General features: G+C 27.3%; 1 protein-coding gene across 3 annotated transcripts in view; it reads right to left on the reverse strand.

The window, feature by feature from the left end:
* Nucleotides 1-238: 238 nt before the first annotated feature.
* Nucleotides 239-19,141, reverse strand: part of LOC100198735 (uncharacterized) — a 66,865-nt gene continuing 47,962 nt past the window's right edge. For all 3 annotated transcript variants that reach the window (XM_065811474.1, XM_065811472.1, XM_065811473.1), the window contains 13 exons: nt 17,366-17,424; nt 17,175-17,265; nt 16,988-17,099; nt 16,807-16,910; nt 16,033-16,127; nt 10,467-10,578; nt 9,572-9,683; nt 8,824-8,933; nt 8,398-8,575; nt 7,916-7,994; nt 7,422-7,676; nt 1,669-1,769; nt 239-1,117 (listed from right to left, as the gene is read on the reverse strand). In XM_065811474.1, the coding sequence (XP_065667546.1) occupies nt 289-1,117; nt 1,669-1,769; nt 7,422-7,676; nt 7,916-7,994; nt 8,398-8,575; nt 8,824-8,933; nt 9,572-9,683; nt 10,467-10,578; nt 16,033-16,127; nt 16,807-16,910; nt 16,988-17,099; nt 17,175-17,265; nt 17,366-17,424 (2,237 nt within the window). In that variant the 3' untranslated portion in view covers nt 239-288. The remainder of the gene's footprint in view (nt 1,118-1,668; nt 1,770-7,421; nt 7,677-7,915; nt 7,995-8,397; nt 8,576-8,823; nt 8,934-9,571; nt 9,684-10,466; nt 10,579-16,032; nt 16,128-16,806; nt 16,911-16,987; nt 17,100-17,174; nt 17,266-17,365; nt 17,425-19,141) is intronic.

Consider the following 19,141-nt stretch of genomic DNA (forward strand, 5'->3'; position numbering starts at 1 on the left):
ACAACAAACTTTGACGCCTCCTAAAAAATGACTCCCCCCTATTCCACTTAATCCGTGAATATCCACATCCCTTGAGTATACATCTATCGTCAATGTCCACATCCCTTGAGTATACATCCATCGTCAATGTCCACATCCCTGGTATACCAAGTTATGTATTTTCCAGAAAGAAACTTTTTTTAATTATATATATTCTAAAAAATAATTATCGCATATTTTAGTCAAAAAAAGATAATTGTAATAAAAAAATCCAAATCATATTCAGAAAAAACCTATTTCACAAACAAATTACTTTTTGAAACTTCGAAATAACTTAGTAAAACCTTTTTTCTTTTTGATGTCGGAAATCGAGAGACTCAATGAGCCAGAACTATTGTTCAATTTCTCATTCATTGTAAAACAATGTGAAGAGTCTTTTTGGATATCCGTAAAACTCTTTGAACGTTTTTCTAGATTCGGCGTAATGTTTAGCAGCCTTTCATCGAGTGCACTGGATTCCGTGTTTACTCGAATAATAGTCTTTCCATTATGATTCATCGGAGCATCGGAAGATATGCTACTAATAGATTCGCTTTTAGATGACATGTTTCCTCGAGAAAAGTATTCTTTTCTCTGCTTATTTAAATCGTTATCAGAAGATTCGGTGAAAAATGATCGCTCACTATTTGAAATAGAAACTTTACGCTTAAACTGTGAGTTGGGTGATTCATTTTCAGATTCTCTAAATTTAAATTCATTTTCTATTGAATTTTGAGAATTGCCACTTGAAGATTTTGCATATATTGGATAAACTTTTTGTACATCGGATCTATTAGGTATATATTGGTCATTTTGAATATAAAATTCAGCAGTGGGTTCCGACATTTTACAAGAGTTAATTTGCTCTATTTCTATATCGTCCTCCGAATCTCTACTAACTTTGGTAGAACAATCAGACATGGTTGCGACAACTGTAGCATCAGCAAGTGCACGTTCAACAGAATATTTTCTTTCAGCATACTCGTTGGAATAGTTTAATAATATACCACTTACTATTTCAAAATTTAGTAAAGATTCAATCTGCTTCCAGCGGTGTTGGCGCTCTTGGAGATCATTTGTGACTTCCGCCAAAGAAGCTCTAGACAAAATTAAACCATACATAATACAATAGTATTTTGATTATATACAAGTTAAAAGTTCGTCACAGGACTCTTACCAAATGTACCAACATTTGGTACTGATATTTTAATCATTTAGTGATTAGATTATATTAAATGAATAAATTTTGTTTTCGCATTTATATTTTACGACATTAGGAATTTATTTCTTTTTTAAAAAAAAAAAGAAAAAAGAAAAAAAAAAGTTTTTTTAATAAAGATAAATATAACAAAGCATTCGAGGGCTGTTTGTTTGAAAAATATTAAAAAAGCATCTGCAATAAGAGTCTTTAGACTCTTTTATTAAGACGTAAATTTAAAGCACTCAAGTGCTTTAAATTTACACCATTCATGATGGACCAGACATCAAGTTACTTTTTTTTTTCAAAGATATCACAAATCCGTTAACTATTTTTAATAAGTTTCAATAAGTCAAAACAAAGTCTTTTTTGGATGAAATGAAAAACTACCACTTTTTTAACTAACATCTTTAAGTCCAAACAAAGTTTGAATAAATAAAAAATACTATTACCTAGCTGTGACTATCTTTTCATCGACGTCATCAATAGATTCGCTGTGCGCTAAGCGTAATACGCCAAGCATAGAGCGCCGAGATTTGGAAACTTTAGCACACTAAAAAAATAAAATACATATATTTAAATAAAAAAATATAAAATACTTACTAAACTAGAAACAAAATATGAAAAACATTAGTAAATAAGATGGAACTTCATTATAAATTAGAGTAACTTTAACTTTAAACGGAACTTTATGATACTGTATACATTAGAGTAACTGTAACTCGAGAACAAATAAAAACCAATAATTACTTGAAAAATATTTTAAATAATTTTTATTAATTTAAAAATAAAAATTTTAAATATAATTTAACTATTGCACAGTGGGAAGCAGGGTGAACAAAATCATAAAAAAATGGCTTCAATTCGGATGAAACAAGGCAGATTAAAAGCTAACACTATAAATAAAAAAATCCCAAAATATTTGTCTTATTTGATTTGTTGTTCCAAAGATATCGGTATTCAAAGTTACATATTTAGATAAAAATATCGGTTTTGCCTCATTGGAGGTGCGCTTTTTAATACATTCTGCTGAGGGGATACATTCAAATGAACAGTAGGTTATTATATATCGTTTGAAAGCGATATATAATATAAGCGATATATAAATCAAATCGAATTTTCAATGAAAATAAAAGTAAATTTATTGAATCTTTTAAATTTTGATAATCAGCCATTTAATCAAAAAAATTGTTACAAAAACATTAAAAGTTAACTTCGATGTAGCCGAAAAAAAACCCGTTCAAAACATCTCTTCCGTTTTGCAAAAACTAAAAGTTCAATATGTTATTAACTGCAAAAATATTTGGCTGCCCCCCGAACTTTTAATGAATTAAATGATTATTAGCTAGGATATTAGGCACTTCGTCTTCATATGAATTTGTTCAATCTGCAAAGACCAAGCCAAATGAAATGAGTGACATTAGAAATCTAAATAGCTTTACTCTTTTTGAAGGCAATTTATGACATGTCACCACTTCATGCTTGGATCTGACTTTTTTAATGTCTACTACATGTATTTTATAGATTTAAAATCAAAATTGGGAGAGTAACTAAAAAGTTTATAGATAATTACATAGAAAGAAAAATGTTGATTAAAAAAAAATGTATGACACATTTAGAACCAAGGTGGATATACCAAGATCTGATGAGGCAGGAACCAGCACAACAAGCAATGTCTGTCGTAAGGTATTTTTAAATCCAGCATTGTTAAGTGAAGTTCTCAGAATAGATAAAAATTTCATAAGATTTAGTAACATTCTTATTTTAATCAATTGCAATAACTCTAGTGATCCTACTAAGTTTGCAAACTATTGCAGGGTTCATGGCAGTTTTAAAAATCCATTTCCCCTGAGTTTTCCCTGATAATTTCCTGATTTTTCTATATTTTTAAGTATTTTTCCCCTGAGTTTGTGCATTGGAAAGTGTTTTTCTTTGTTTATTTTGAAGGATATATTACTTTCACAACTGAATCCTTGTTCCCAAAACATATAGTTACTAGAGTAATCCATTTATCTAAACATATGGCTACTATGTTATAAAACCACTGTAGTGAGCAACGTTATAAAACCACTGTAGTGAGCAACTTTCAATATTAAAACTGGATACTGCAAAGTTACTTCAATCTAAATATTAAAATAAAAAATATTCCCTGAGTTTTCCCTGATATTAAAGATTTTTAAGAAAAATTTCCTGACTTTTCCAGGTATTCCCTAATTTTCTAAATTTTAAAAACTTTTCCCTGGTTTTCCAGGTTTTCCCTGAGTGCTATGAACCCTGTATTGTAATGAAACTTACAAAATTTTCTTAGATTCTTATGGTATTTATATTTTAATTCGCAAAATCCTTGCACATGGTACTGATATCATTTTTGATTAAGCTCTTTCATTGTTGCATTAGACGAAGGCGCTTCAGAGTGTAGAAACAAGTTCTAGTCCAGAGATAGTGAAACTCAAAACAGAAAAAATTCTTAGAATCCAACTCATTTAATGTATTTAAGCAAGCAATGAATATTTCTGAACAAATTATTAATTCCTTATCTTTAGCTAAAAGAATGAAGTATAAGCTGAAAACTACATCATGCTATGTATGAAGTATGTTTGTTTATACATCATGCTATGCATGAAGTATGTTTGTTTATACATCATGCTATGTATGAAGTATATTTGTTTGTTAACTGGTAATATGACAACTAGAGCAAGAATTGACATGGACAACATAATGAAAGAAAATTATTTGATATTAGTATAGAAAAAATATTTGATGTCAGTATAGAAAAAATTACTGATGAAAACAATGATGATTAAGGCTAAATATTACATAGAATAATTAATATGTTTTAGCACTAAAAAATTATAAATAATGCATTATAAATTTCTTTTTTTACACTTTTAACAAAAAATTAAAAACTTTTTGTTAAAAATGTAAAAAATTTTTTTTTTTTACATTTTTAACAAAAAATTTGTAATTTTCAATGTTCAGATCAAATTTCTCTGCTATTCATAATTAAAATTTGATGAAATTTTTCATGGAAGTCGAGTCCCATAATACAAAGTACTAGTTCAGAAAACTAACTCTTAAAGTAAGTAATAATTTCATTTCATAAAATCCACATTCTGGAAATTTTCTACAAAATTTCAACTTTAAGGCTCAGTTTTTCAGTCAAATTTGATGAAATTTTTTCTGGGAGTCAACTACAGTACACATTTCAAAATAACACTGAGAGTTTTAAATTTTAAAAGAGATTTCATTTATGGCCGCCTGTTTATATTGAAGCACCCCACTGTGTATTGTCTGGCTTTTTAAAATTCGTTCATTTTTCTTTTGCAAACATAGTTGTTTCCTTATTTTTAATATAGTTTAATTAATTAGGACAGTCTGTGGTCTGATAGTCTGTGGTATAGTAAAAAACACTTGGATATGTTGTTTAGTTTAATCAAAAATAATTTTCATCACAGACGAATCAAAATATATCTTGCATTTATTAATAACTCAAGATTTTAGAAACATAAACAAAAAAATACAGACAGACTTGATTACTAAAAACTTGATTAAAAAAAACCAAACTTTAAAAAAAAATTTATAAAAAAATATATTTTTTCTTATTAGTAATTAGTAACAACAATTTGAAATCGTATATTGATAATATATATACATATTAAAAAAAAAATTTACATGTTAATTTGGGTTTACTAATAGGACAAATGATCTATACAAAGAAGTAATATTACAAAAACCATTAAAGATGAGCAAAGCACTGATAAACTAGAAAACATCAAACAAAACCAATAAAACAAACAACCTAAAGCTAACTCCAGTTTTTTCAACTCTCTAAAAAAAAAAGTCTGATTCAGAAACTTTGCTTGCCATTAGCATAGTATAGAAAACTCAATACCAAACAAAGAGTAAAAGCGCAATCACTATCAGTGGAATTGCATTATCCAACAAAATAATGGAAGTAAATAAGAAGATATCAAGTTTCTTATTTCAAGCAGAAACAAATCAAATTAATGGTAAGACTTTGAGGTACACATTAAAAGAAGAGAAAAAAAGCTACTGAAATATCCGGAGCGGAAAACTGTATAACTCACCTTAACTACAATTAATTAGACCAAAGTTAGACATTAATTAATATTCTATAATTCTTCCACAAAGATATTCAGCCCACAAATGACAACTACCATCATCATGTGACAATCAAGGTATCTATATATATATAATGTATACAACTACCGGCTCTAGCAATAATTAACTAAATAACAATTCAACAGAAAACATTAATAGACTAAAATACTTCTACACAAATGCATGAGCTCTAATCAAGGATAAATAAGCTAAAATACAAATACAAACAGAATTAAACAGACCAGACATAATAATGAAAACTAAATTGGGTTCTCTGAACTCAGAGAACTCTGTAACTAACCTTACTAACTACAACATCAAGCAGCAAGACAGAGACACACTTTACGGCAAAGTAGGTATATACTTTAAAACTGTGAGCAATTATGGTGCACAATAAAAACTGCTACAGAAACAATTTTACTAGGATGCGTCTATAGACTACCTCCTGGAAAAAACTTGCTTAAAAACAAAAGTGCACATGCACAAAAAAATTAATAGCCCATTCATATTAGCATGCGATTTCTATTACCCATATATAATTTGGTCTTCTAACAGAGTAGCTAACATAACTGGCCAAAAAAACAGCCCAGGTAAAATATTCACAAACTAAATACAGAATAAAGCACTCTTGCAACTAGTGAACGGAAACTTTCGGCTTCGGCCGAAATTTCGGCCGAAACCGAAATTTCTGCTTCAACAATTTTTTTACTTTTCCTGTTTTGGCCAAAATTTTGGTTCAAACTGCAACCGAAATGAACCGAAACTTTTATAAGATTTTTTTTAAGTTTTAATATAAGTGGGGTCATGACGGTTTCCTAATTGTAATCGTTTGTTAGTAAATCAATTTTTAATTATAACAATTGTAAAAATTTTAATTGAAATCACGTTACATAATAGTTTTAAGTTACTATTCTCAAATCATTCTTAAAATGAATTAACATTTAAGTAAAGCAACCCAAAGTAATAGTTTCATCAAAAGTTTCTCAGTGCTAAATTTTACAACGGAAAATAATCGATAAAAAACTGGTTTATGGAATCATTTTACCGTGACAGTTAGTGATTTCAAATACGGAACTTGCAATTTGAAAATATCTCATGGATCGTACAGTCCAAAACTTCAATCACTTAGCGGACTTTCATCACATTTAAGAAGTGGTTTACTCTAAAAAATCTCTTAACTGAAAAAGCAATACAACTACCGGCAGTCCTATAAATCTCAAAAATTGATTCACACTTTAAAGAAGGTCTGAAGTTTCTTGTGCGACCGTGGCGCAGTGGTTAGAGCGCTTGACTTGGAAGCAGGAGATCCAGGCTCAAAACGAGCTTAGGATACATTTTTGCGTCACGGTAATGAAGGAGGCGTAAACTTCCTGGTTGAATGCACTTCTGCGGTGCTCTGTTATAAGACCTATAGGTCTTCTATATTTCTGTATTTCGTCGAGAAAATACTTCAATTATTACCTTTAATTATTGAAATGTCTTGACATATAGTTTTTATCAAACTATGTTACATGGTGATTGCTTAGATATATGTAAAATAGCTTTTTTTTGCTTTAATTTGGTGATCATAAAAGGTTCAGGGATTTTAAACATTCATTTTCAAATTTCGGCCGAAATTTCGGCTTCGATTTCAGCCGAAATTTCGGTTTCGGTTTTGGCCGAAATTTCGGTTTCGGTTTCGGCTACGGCTTAACTGAACCGAAATTTTGGTACTTTCGGTTTCGGCTCAAATTTCGGTTTCGGTCAATCACTACTTGCAACTGTTAACCTTTCTAACTTTTTTACAAGCAGATAGAACCACAGAAAAAACACACTTGATTTAGTAATCTGTGATAAAAAACTTTGTATCAAAAATTTAGCAGCAGAAGCACCACTCGGAACAACAAAGTAAGCAGATGTAATAATCACATGAAAATTTATTTAGACATAATTACTTGGGTTATAGGAAGATATTGTGCATGAAAGTACTACTCTGAAGAAACTTTATGGCATTTATTTAATGAAAAGTTATAACTATATTCCTATAAACGCTTTAAATAATAATACAAAAAAAAAATAAAAAATTAAAAGTTTAAAACCCTACTGCTTCTTTAGCTTCTTTCATTTGACTAAGCGCCATTTGTTTTCTTTGTAGAAAATGTTTTGTTTCTTTCTTGTATGTCATTACCAAATACTTTTGCAACATTTTAGGTGACTTGATTTGTGCACTACCAAGTTGCTTTTGTGCATTGAGCAATTGCAATCGAACATCAGAAAGCTCTTGTTCAATCATAGACAATTTCATTTTATCTTCTTCATTTTTACCATATTTTTCAACACGTAAAAGTTCAGCTTCTTTCTAAATTAAAAAAAAAATTTATATGTATTATTTTAAAGATCATAATGACTTTTTTCTTACATTTCAATAACAGAAAAGATACAAAAATTTTACTGGTAAAAATTTATTAAAATCTATAATTCTCATTAAAACACCTTTGCCACAATTAAAAAAAAACATTTCCTTGAACCCATAAAACAGTAAACACTTATGTACCTATAACAACTACAATACCCTGGAATTCAAAAAAATATATATACCCTTGCAGTTTCTATTTCTTCAATAAGCTGACTTTCTCTGTAATAATTATCATTTACATTGCATTCTGAAGCCCCTAATCTAAAAAAAAATGAAACATAAAAGTGCATTATAAAAATCAATTTAGAAATAAAATATGTATTATAGACAGCACAATAAGACTAGAGAAAAAATAGATCTTTTATAAAAGGTTTCTTAACGAACATAGTTAAAAAAAAAAAATTTACAGATAAGTAAAAATGTTGATAATGAAAAAAAATGGCAAATAAAAGTTGACAAAAGCTATTAAACACAGTAAATAAAGGTTAACTGATAACATGTAAAAAAAAGTTTATCAAGTAAAAGTTAACATGTTCAGTAAAAAAAAAGTTACAGTAAATCAATATGCACAGTAAAGGAATAGCTTGTTGACAGGTGCAATTATTGATGTGTTATTGCAGGTACAACGATGAGTTAAAAAAAGGTTTACAAACAGATCTCTTACATATTTTGCATATTTTTTAAATTATCTTCTGCAAGTTGCAAATATTCAAGATCTTTTGTCATTTGTTCTATTTGATTTTGTGTTCGTTTTTTTTCTCGAAAAGCATACAAACAAAACAATGTAGCAAAAAGAATAACGCTTAAAACAATAATGTCTTTAAAATAGCTCACAGGGATTTCTATAAAATAAGTTAATACAAAAATTTTTTAAACTGTATACATAAAAACATTGCATTTTTTAAAAATATATAAGTACTGAATACAATAATTTAAAAGTAAGAATAAGTCATATTAAAAACCACCTATAAATAAAATCACTTAATGATTGCAAGAGATAATGCAAAAAGGAATAAAATTTCCTTTCAAAATTTTTTCATTTAAAAGAATTAGAATAATTCTAAAAAGATCTGAAAAACTGGAACCTTACCATCAGGGATGCCAAATAAAATAATGTCAGAAGATCGAAGAACAATTTTTTTTCTATGTATGGTATCTGATATACCAATATCATTAACAAGAAACTTTTCTGTAGTTAACCTTAAATGAAATATTGTTTCAAAATAAAAAAATAAACTTGATAACAAAACAAATATTTTTTATATAAAAATCTATCCAATCTTTTTTGATTCAAAACAATTATAAAAGGTGGAAAAGATTACAAAGTGAAATAAAAATTTTATATAAGAATTAAAGGAATAACTATAATATGAAAAATCAATAAAACTGAAGATTTAGTAGAAAACAATATTCTGATGAAAAAATAAAAACATGATTTTTATTTTAGTATAAAAGCTGAAAAAATTTGGCACAATTACAAATTGCTTGTAGAACTCATTGATAAATAACACAGCTATTTATAGAATTAGTAAATGTTATGCATTTATATTAAAAGATCATAAAAATTAACAGCAATAATGAAATCTACAATAATAATATAAATACAAATTTTAATGTAAAGTGTCAATGAATGTAGTTAAATAATAAACAAGTTAAAAAAGATTAAAGAGATAAAAAAGATTAGAAGAGATTAGAGTCTATAAAAGAATTCACAAAAGATTTAGTGGTATACACAGTGCTCTTAATATTGTAAAAAAGTCAGAGAGACTAAAATAACAATGGATAGATACAGTATAACAACTGCTGGAGCTGAAGAGGTATCAAGAAGTGAAAAGTACCTAGGTATATCTTTGCCACTGATATTCTTTTCACGAAATGGTTTCTCGTATTTTGGAAGACCAACAACCACATTTAACCATTTTACAACATCATCTATTGTCCAATTATAAACTAAAAAAATAAAAGTTTATATTTATAACTATTATTTAATATTTTTTTGTTATTTATTTTAATGTTATAACTATAATAATCTATAAGACTGATAACAATTTTCTTTTTAAATAATTTATTGTTTATGGCAAGTCAAAAAGTTTATAATTAAAATCATAATTGGTTAAACATTATAAAAATGGTAATAAAATTAATAAAAAAAAAAGCCAAAATTTGAACTTATAAATATACGGGTTTTTTATTGAAGTAAATGCAAATTTCAAGAAAACTGGTTTACAATGTCATTTAATACAAAATTTAATATATAAAAAAAATAACGCCTAATGTATTATGTTGGCAAGTTATCCAATCAGATAAGTTGTTAACATAATTAAGCAACTTTTTCTTTAAACTATTATTGATTTTTTACTGTGAACATTAGCTGCATATTTTGTTAAAGATCTTTAATAAAATATTTTCACTTGACAATATTATCAGGGAAGACATGATATATACATATGTTTTTTACATATGTTATTCACCTCCCCAAGGCCAAGAAGACTACTACATAGAGGATGCAACTTTATTGTGGTTAGAATTCTCTCTTAACTCTTTAACTCAGAATTGACTGCTAATAGTCATTAAATAAAAACTTACAAATATATCTGATATAAATATGGACAGTTTATTTATATAAAAACAAAACAAAATAAAAATATATAAAATGATTTATTGTAAAAAACCCTCAAACTAGTGCAAGCTTATAAAATGTGACAGTGTGATTATATATACATATATATATACCTTCACTTTTCTGCCATGTTACCCACAACTCTTCAACTGAAATATGGTTATCAGTTTGGTGAAGAGAAGATGGTCGCTTTGAACGTGGGGTATTCAATTCTTCCTCCATAAACTAAAATTTTAACTAATAAAATTTTAATCTATAAATTACACTATGTAACACTATACTTGTTTTGTCCTTGAGTTGAAAATATGTTTTCCTAACCCATTTTGCCAAACACAAATAAAAAGTAGCTGTTGTTCCACAAAAACTTAGCTTCTGTGACCATAAAAGCAAAAATGTTTCATAACTTAATTCAAATTAAATCCTGCAACATTGCATAACAACAAAACAACAAGTCAAGAATTTTCACCAAGATGTGTTAGACTTTTAACCTCAATATCAAGGTCAGTATAACAAAAACAAAATGGGGACTACGTTTGAGGGTTATTTAGTGAAAGTCAATTACAGTACACATGCAAATCTAGAAGAACTATGTGATATTTTACTGTTTTTGTTTATTTAATTATATTTTTCTTGTTCTGTCTCAATAAAAGGAAATCTTTATGCTGTGGTCACAAAATCAAAGTTTTTGCCTAATGTAGCTATTTTTCTACAGTCTGTAGACATAAAAAAATTGAAATATAAAACATTGAATCCAAGGACAAAAATTGAGTTATATGTGTTATGTAATAAAAAAAAATTCTTTATATATATATGTATATATGTATATATGTATGTATGTATGTATGTATGTATGTATGTATGTATGTATGTATGTATGTATGTATGTATGTATGTATGTATGTATGTATGTATGTAGGGGAAGTTTGTGTACCTAGGACCTATTTTTTCAATAACCCAAATCAAGGGCTTGTCTAAAAATGGTGAAACTGACATGATCACATCTTTATACTAATTAGTTTGTGTTAATATAGGTATAATGACTTTTAATTATACCTTGGACCACCAGCTATTGTACTTAAGGCTGCTCTCTATAAATTAGGTTTAACTCCATAATCAATAGACTACAAAGATAGCCACTTGAATTTTATTAAAAATTTGTTTAATCATTGTTTTCTAAAAATTTACCTAGTCTTATAAAGAATCTTAAAGTTTTCAACATTTAAAAATGTTTAATGTTGCTGGTTCCATTCAAATCAAAAATTTTTAAACAAGTTTTCTTTTTTTTTTCCAATTTTGCACGAATTCTCACTGACACTCCAGAAAGAAACGCAATAGCGTTTCTTTCTGGAGTGTCAGTGAGAATTCAACATTTACCTGGTTTTCTACCTCCTCTTTTAGATAAACGAGGTTTTGCTTTCGGAAAAGGACAGACCTGTTCTGACGTTATACATAAAACAGATTTTGATAGAGAAATGTCTATTTCCATTGCTGAAGAATATAATTGCACAGGAATATAATTGTTTTGTGAATTTATTGATGAACCTTTAACTAACTTGTTTTTTTTGTCAGAAATAGAATTATTTGGATGATTTAATGCTGGATCTTGTCTGTCAGTTACACTTGAACTCAAATATTCATCAGCAGTAAATATGTTTTGATTAACTGGCCATACACCAGACACACGAAAACCTGCTAGAATGTTTAAAGGAGTAAAAGCCAAAGGATAACATTTGCCAATGTTTTCTGAAACGTCATATATGGTGATTGGCTTTCCTGGATTTGACAGTATCCAATCACAACGAGCTGTGATGTATTATTTCTTTAAAGGTCCAAAAACACCTCTGTTTAATGGCTGAAGCTTATGGCTGGTATGTGGAGGAGAAGTAAGCATTATTATACCATTTTCTTTAGCAAAAGTAATTGCTTCAATACTGGTAGACTTTCATGGTTATCCAATAGTAATAATACTGGCTGATCTACAGAACATTTGATATGGTAAGTAAAATGTTTCAAAAACTCTAAAAAATTTTCAGCATTTGATCATCCACTTATATGTGCTGTTCCCTTAGTTCCTGGAGGTGCTCCTTTCAGCATATGATTTTTGAAGTTCACTCTTGGAAAAATCGGTATGAAATTTCCGATTGCACTCACACAGCTAATAATAGTTATATTAGTTCCTCGTTTACCAGAAGTTAAGCTCCCAATCTGATTTTTGCCTTTCCGGGCTACAACCTTAGCAGGTGTGTGCACATTTGTAATACCTGTTTCATCCACATTAAAGATGCATTCAGGCAAAAACATATATTTTGAGAAGACTTCAAGATATTTTGAAAAAAAAAAAAAGAAAGATTTGCTTTGTTGAAACTGGTGGCTCTTGCTAAACTTGTGGCTTCCTTAGTGAAAGAAACTTATTACTTCTTTACATAAAATCAGAATACCATTGCTCACCAGCTTTACTATTTTTATCTCAGGAGTTGGATATTTTTTAGCATTGGCTTTTGCATACTCAAAAGCAAGCTTTTTAAGCTGTGATTTTGACAGTCCATAATGCATATTGCTTGCAATGACAAGGTACTCAACTAAGGCTTTTTCTTCATCTTTAGAGAATACATTCCAAACAGCACATTAGTTAAAATATTGATACTTTGGTTCAGTATTTTTAGAACTAATCTTCTGACAAAAGTTTATATGTCTTTTGAGTGTTGTTCTGCTGATACTAAAATGACGTGCTGCAGTCCTAACCAGAAATTCATCCTTTATTACTGCTTCTGCAACAAGAGTTACACTATCTACATTAGGTTTTGAATGCTTTTTTCCATTATTATTCCTTGGCATCTAAAAAAATAGTTAAAAAAATCTCAAATATTTTTAAAGTAAAATATAAACAAATTACACATTTTTAAAATGTGTAAAGATAAATTTAATAAATACCAAGTTATTATCAAAATAAACAAAATTTACCTGATCAAAATACCTGAATGTCTATGAATTTAAAAAGTAAATATGCAATATTAAAATAATAACAAAAAAAAAAAAAAATACTTCTTCATTACTACTACTGCTACAACTACTACAACAATAACAACAACAACTATTACTACAACTACTACTAAAATATAATAAAAATCACAGAGATTTAATATAAATATATCAAAAGCAAAAACATTTTCAGATAACAAAAGGTGTGTAGCAAACTTTACAACTCTCATAATTAAAATATAAAAATCACATTGATATACATCACTGTAAAGTATCTAAAAAAAAGTAGATAATTATACAAACATTAAGTTCACAATTTGATTGAAACACATATATCAATAACTAAATTGACTAATAATTCTGAGCAAAATTAACAAACTGTACGCATTAAATGGTGTTCCCAAAACAGCTGCGAAAAAAGGAGAAGCTCTTCACCAATCGGAATTTATTTACCTCGTGATCAAAAAAATTCTTTATAAGAGAAACAAGCATATGGCCCTAGATACAAGCAAACTATATGGCCCTAGGTACAAGACTTGATAGCCTTATGCAAAACGCCATCTATTAACAAATCCGCATTGAAAGTAAACTTATTGAACATCGCATTTAGTACTTAAGTAACAAACAATATTATCTACTAGAACCTATAGAAAAGCATTTCCTCTAGGATTGTAAAACAATATTAGATAAAAGCAGCAAAACTTTACCATCAAAAAGCATTTTCTAATTATAACGTGCAGTGGCAGTGTTCTCTGAGTATCAAAATAGGATTAAAAAATAATTTTTTTTTAAACTAATCCCCTGACTGAGAAGCATAACTTAGAACTTTTTAGATTTCAAATAAAGTAGGGTGGCCCTAGGTACAAGGAGGCCCTAGGTACACGAACTTCCCCTATGCATGCATGTATGTATGTATGTATGTATGTATGTATGTATGTATGTATGTATGTATGTATGTATGTATGTATGTATGTATGTATGTATGTATGTATCTATATATGTATGTATGTATCAGTGTTTTACAGGAAGATGTGCGATAGCACATTATTATAATCACATTTTGCTTTGACGATTTGACTGCAGCTATTTCAAAAAGCATTTTAAAAACGTGCTGAATGAAAAATATTCTGAATTGTACTTTCGATGAAATAAATTACATCAAAACTTCTTAAAAAACGCTTTTTTATTAGCAAAATGCTCTTTAATACAATAACAATTTACTGATAATGATTTTTTTTTAAAGTATAAATGACATTTGTATATAACTTTTTAAATTTATATTATATAAATTGTTTAAGTATGCAATTTTTATAATAAACATTATTAAATAAAAAAAAATTTTGTTTTTATAAACAATGACTTTCTACAACAAAGAAAGCCTCTTAACAAATTTTAATATAAGAATAATTAAAGTTAATACATTTGAAAAGATAAACAAAATTTCGTTGAAAAAAAAAAAGACAAATGTTTTAGAAAGCTGTTACAATTAGATAAGTTTGATCTTTAATGCTTTTATATTACCGAAATGCTTTTTAATGAAGTTACAAAATACTTATGAAATTTTATAATAATATTAATAAACTGTTGTTTTTTTATTTATATAATTATGTCTTTTTTATTTATATAGTTATGCATTTTTTATGATAAATGTTAATCTTTTGAATCAAGTAAAAAAAAAAAACATTCAAATTTTAAAACAAAGAATGAAGTGGTTTTTTAGAGCGTAATTATTTACTTGTTTTACATTTACATGAAAACCAATATTTTTAATTTAGTAAAAAAAAACACACGATAATATAATTTAAATCAAGTGCGATGATTTAAATCAAGTGAGAACTAAAATTTAAATCAAGTGTGAGTATATTTTAAACAATCATTAAAAGTAAATTGTTCTTTGTTTATTAATGTTTAATAATGTTCTAAACATTAATAAAGATAAAAAATTATTCCAAATGTAATTAAAAACATGATTTAAATGAACTATACATGCAAAAATTATTCCGAATGTAATTTAAAAAATGATTTAAATAAACTTTTTTTTAGATAAGTTTAAGCAACTTTTTTTAGTGCATTTTTAAATTTTGAAAACATGTCAAAAGCCGTGGCTAAATCATCAAAACAAAGTATTTTTTGCGTGGTCATATAATTGCGTACAATTGCATGTTTTCCTGTGAAACACTAATGTATGTATGTTTGTATAAATGTATGTTTGTGTGTATGTATGTATGTATGTATGTATGTATGTATGTATGTATGTTTGTATAAATGTATGTATGTATGTATGTATGTATGTATGTATGTATGTATGTATGTATGTATGTATGTATGTATGTATGTATGTATGTAGGTATGTATGTAAGTATGTATGTATGTATTCATGTATGTATGTATGTATGTATGCATATATGTATGTATGTATGTATGTATGTATGTATGTATGTATGTATGTATGTATGTATGTATGTATGTATGTATGTATGTATGTATGTATGTATGTATGTATGTATGTTTATTGAACTTATAAGTATTGACCTAAAATTTCAATGAGTTTAGAAGTACATTAATAATTTACAAAAGCAATTCTTAAGAACTTATGAGTATAGAGATAAAGTTTCAGTGAACATATTCATAAGCATTGTTAAACTTTTACAAACTTTATTTATGAACACATGTTTAACAACTAAATCTATTTAAATGCACCTCAGAAGATTCCTCTAAATCAATCTCACCATCTTTATCATCGTCCAATTGCTCATGAACAGCTTTGATTGCAAGAAAGTTCTTGTCCAACATACCTAATTAAATTTAAAATATGTTCGTTTGTTTATAACTATTTAAATGTTATAATTGGTTTGGATAACACAGGTCAACAAAAAAAATTGTTCAAAAGAAGCATATTTTCATAGAGATTTTAAAAATGTTATTCATTTGTAATAAAAATAAGTATTTTTTGTATAATTGCTAAATAACATTCTGCTGAAATTTTTTTAAGAGTCTTTAGCATTTTTTCACATAATTTTTTTGTCAATAAATTTTAAAAAAAATAATTATGTTTTCTAAAATTTCTATGAAAATATGCTTCTTTTGAGACCCAGCTTGACATACTTTTAAATAACTTTTTTTTCAACAATATTAGGGACTTTATTAGGGACCCTAAATACTCAATATTTGAACCTAAATATCTTTACAACTTGACGTGATGGTAAAAAAAGAGTTGCATATTTGAAATCAAAATGAGAAATGCTATACAAAAAACAAATTGTTTATTCGGCACCAGAAAAAAATTTTTTTTTTGCTGACCTGTGTAATTTATAACTAATTTGGGCTAGATTTTATTTTATTTTTGAATCTTATGATTTTATTATTCATTTGAATATGTTTTATAGTTGGTCTGATAATTGTTTGAATGTTTAAAAAAATACATAGATTGTGAAAGTGAAAAAAAAATTATAATTTTTTATATATAAAACTTACTTGATAATCCACGCAATATAATATCAGCTGAATTTTTAGCTAAAGTGTTTCGATGCAATGGGACAGATATACTAATATTTTTTAAGAAATCTTCATCAGTTAACCTAAATATATACCAACTTGATTTTAAAAAGGACGAGAAAAATAAACCAATAATAACAATCAGTTTCAACTCCATTACCTTGGTATGTATTTACCAGTAGCCTTCAATGTGTGAAAGATATCTTGATACTGCGGCAGTTCAACAGTTTTTGTGAGCCATTGAATTAACTGGCTATTATTCCAATTATAAGCTGAATATTAAAAATTAAAAAGCTGTTAAGAATAAAAAATCATAAAAATTATTATTAAAAAAAAAAAAAAAAAACCTTCGTTTTTTTGCCATTTATCCCACAAATCATCAAGAGAAATGTATTTACTTGCAAATAAAAGGCCTTGAGGCCTGGACTGAATTACATTCTAAAATTTGTTAAATTAAAAAAATGCAATAGAAAATTTGCAACTAAGATAAAAAAAATTTTGTTAAATTTAAAAATAAGTTATAAAATTATCCTCTGACCTCTTTTTGGTCATAAATCATCTTTAAAGCAAGAAAACTTTCATCAAACATTTTCATTTCTAAAAAAAGTTATTTATCAATACTTTTTAAAAAAGGTTGGTTATCAATATTTTTTTAAAAAGATTGGCTATCAATATTTTTAAAAAAGGTTAGCTATCAATATTTTTTTATGGAATAATAATAGGCTTCTGAGAGTTTCCTAATTTTTACATTTTATTGTTTAACTTTCAGTTAAAATTATAGATGTATAATATCAGACGCGGATCTAGAGTATAGGAGTTGTGGCTAAGGCTACACCTAAAAAAATTCAACGAAGTAAAAAATTATATATAGTATTCCAACATATTTTCAAAGTAAAAATAATCACTTTTAATTACGACAAATTGGCTATAAAAGCAATTAATAAAACCTAAAAAAAACAAATTAAAAAAAGAGATCAGTCATTGCACTGTATAAAATAGCTCTGTGGCTAAGTCAAAAACGACCTGATTTTACAGCATTGGCCGACTTAATTATTGTTTATTTAAAAGTAATATGTTTCTAGTGTAAAGTCATATGCGGTCAACACTCGAAGCTCGTGGCGAGATTGCTTTTTGCCTTGTGGCTGTACTTATTTCCCAGTCTTTTTATGCCCAGTTATATTCAAATAACCCAAGCACCTTTATCATTTCTAGTAAGTTGGTAATTATGGTGGATATGTCTCGAAGAAATACTGTTCCAAATGCTATTGATGCTATTTAAAACATAAAATGTTGTAAAAAAAAAATTGTTTACAAAACCAAATGGTTTAAATACCTCACCAGTTTATTTTATTGTTAAATCTTTGGCTAGAAGATGCCCTGATATGAATGCTTTTATACCAATCTTTCAAAATGGGTCAAGGTTTTGTAGCTTTAAGGTACATTTTTTAACTATGTTTTCACAAACTATATTTATTTATAAAAAAGATAACATGCTTTTTATAACCGTAACTATATATACTTAAATACAACTGTTTCTGTGCTTAGTGTTTTAACATTCTTATGATATTTAACTATAACATTCTTATTATATTCAACAGGTTAATACTAGTTAATAATAGTTTTGCCACAAAGCTACATAAACAATTTCTATTGTCATTTGCTATAAATGTAAATAATTAAAATATTGCATTTTTATCTCTTTAAAAAAAAACCACACAAAATTAACTTATAGAGTATTGTGGTAAGGCTTTTGAGGAGACTCTTATTTCTGAAATCAATAAAATTAAGTATTTTTCAATTTTAGCTGATGAAGCATCTGATAATGTCAGTCTTAGACAGATGTCTATTGTTTTTAGGTATAAAGACAGTAACTATAACACTCATAAAGATTTTTTAAGCTTGACTATCCTTAGTTATTTAAATGCGTCCTTAGTCCAAAATTATATGGGCACGTTTAAATAATTATCTTTCTGTCGGTCAAGCAAAGCTAATCGGTATCTGTTATACTTTTTAAGTTCAAAATTGAAAAAGTCTAGGCATTTTTTTTTTAGCAAAAGATTTTTTTTCAATGTATCTTTAGCTTAAACAAAATATTGATGGATTGAATTTTTTTTTCCAATTGCAATTAGACTCCAAGATAACCAATACAATGTATCTCAAATTTCAGGGTCTTGCAATTGATAATTAAATAAACATGCTTCAAGAAATTAAACTTGGTATTGATTTATTTCACTATAAACTGGTTTAATATTGCTTTTGAATTAGCTATGGCTTTAAATGAAAAAAAACTTTAGCCTAGAAAATGTGGAAAGCA

This window comes from Hydra vulgaris, chromosome 12 (genome assembly GCF_038396675.1).
Source record: "Hydra vulgaris chromosome 12, alternate assembly HydraT2T_AEP".
Taxonomy (NCBI): domain Eukaryota; kingdom Metazoa; phylum Cnidaria; class Hydrozoa; order Anthoathecata; family Hydridae; genus Hydra; species Hydra vulgaris.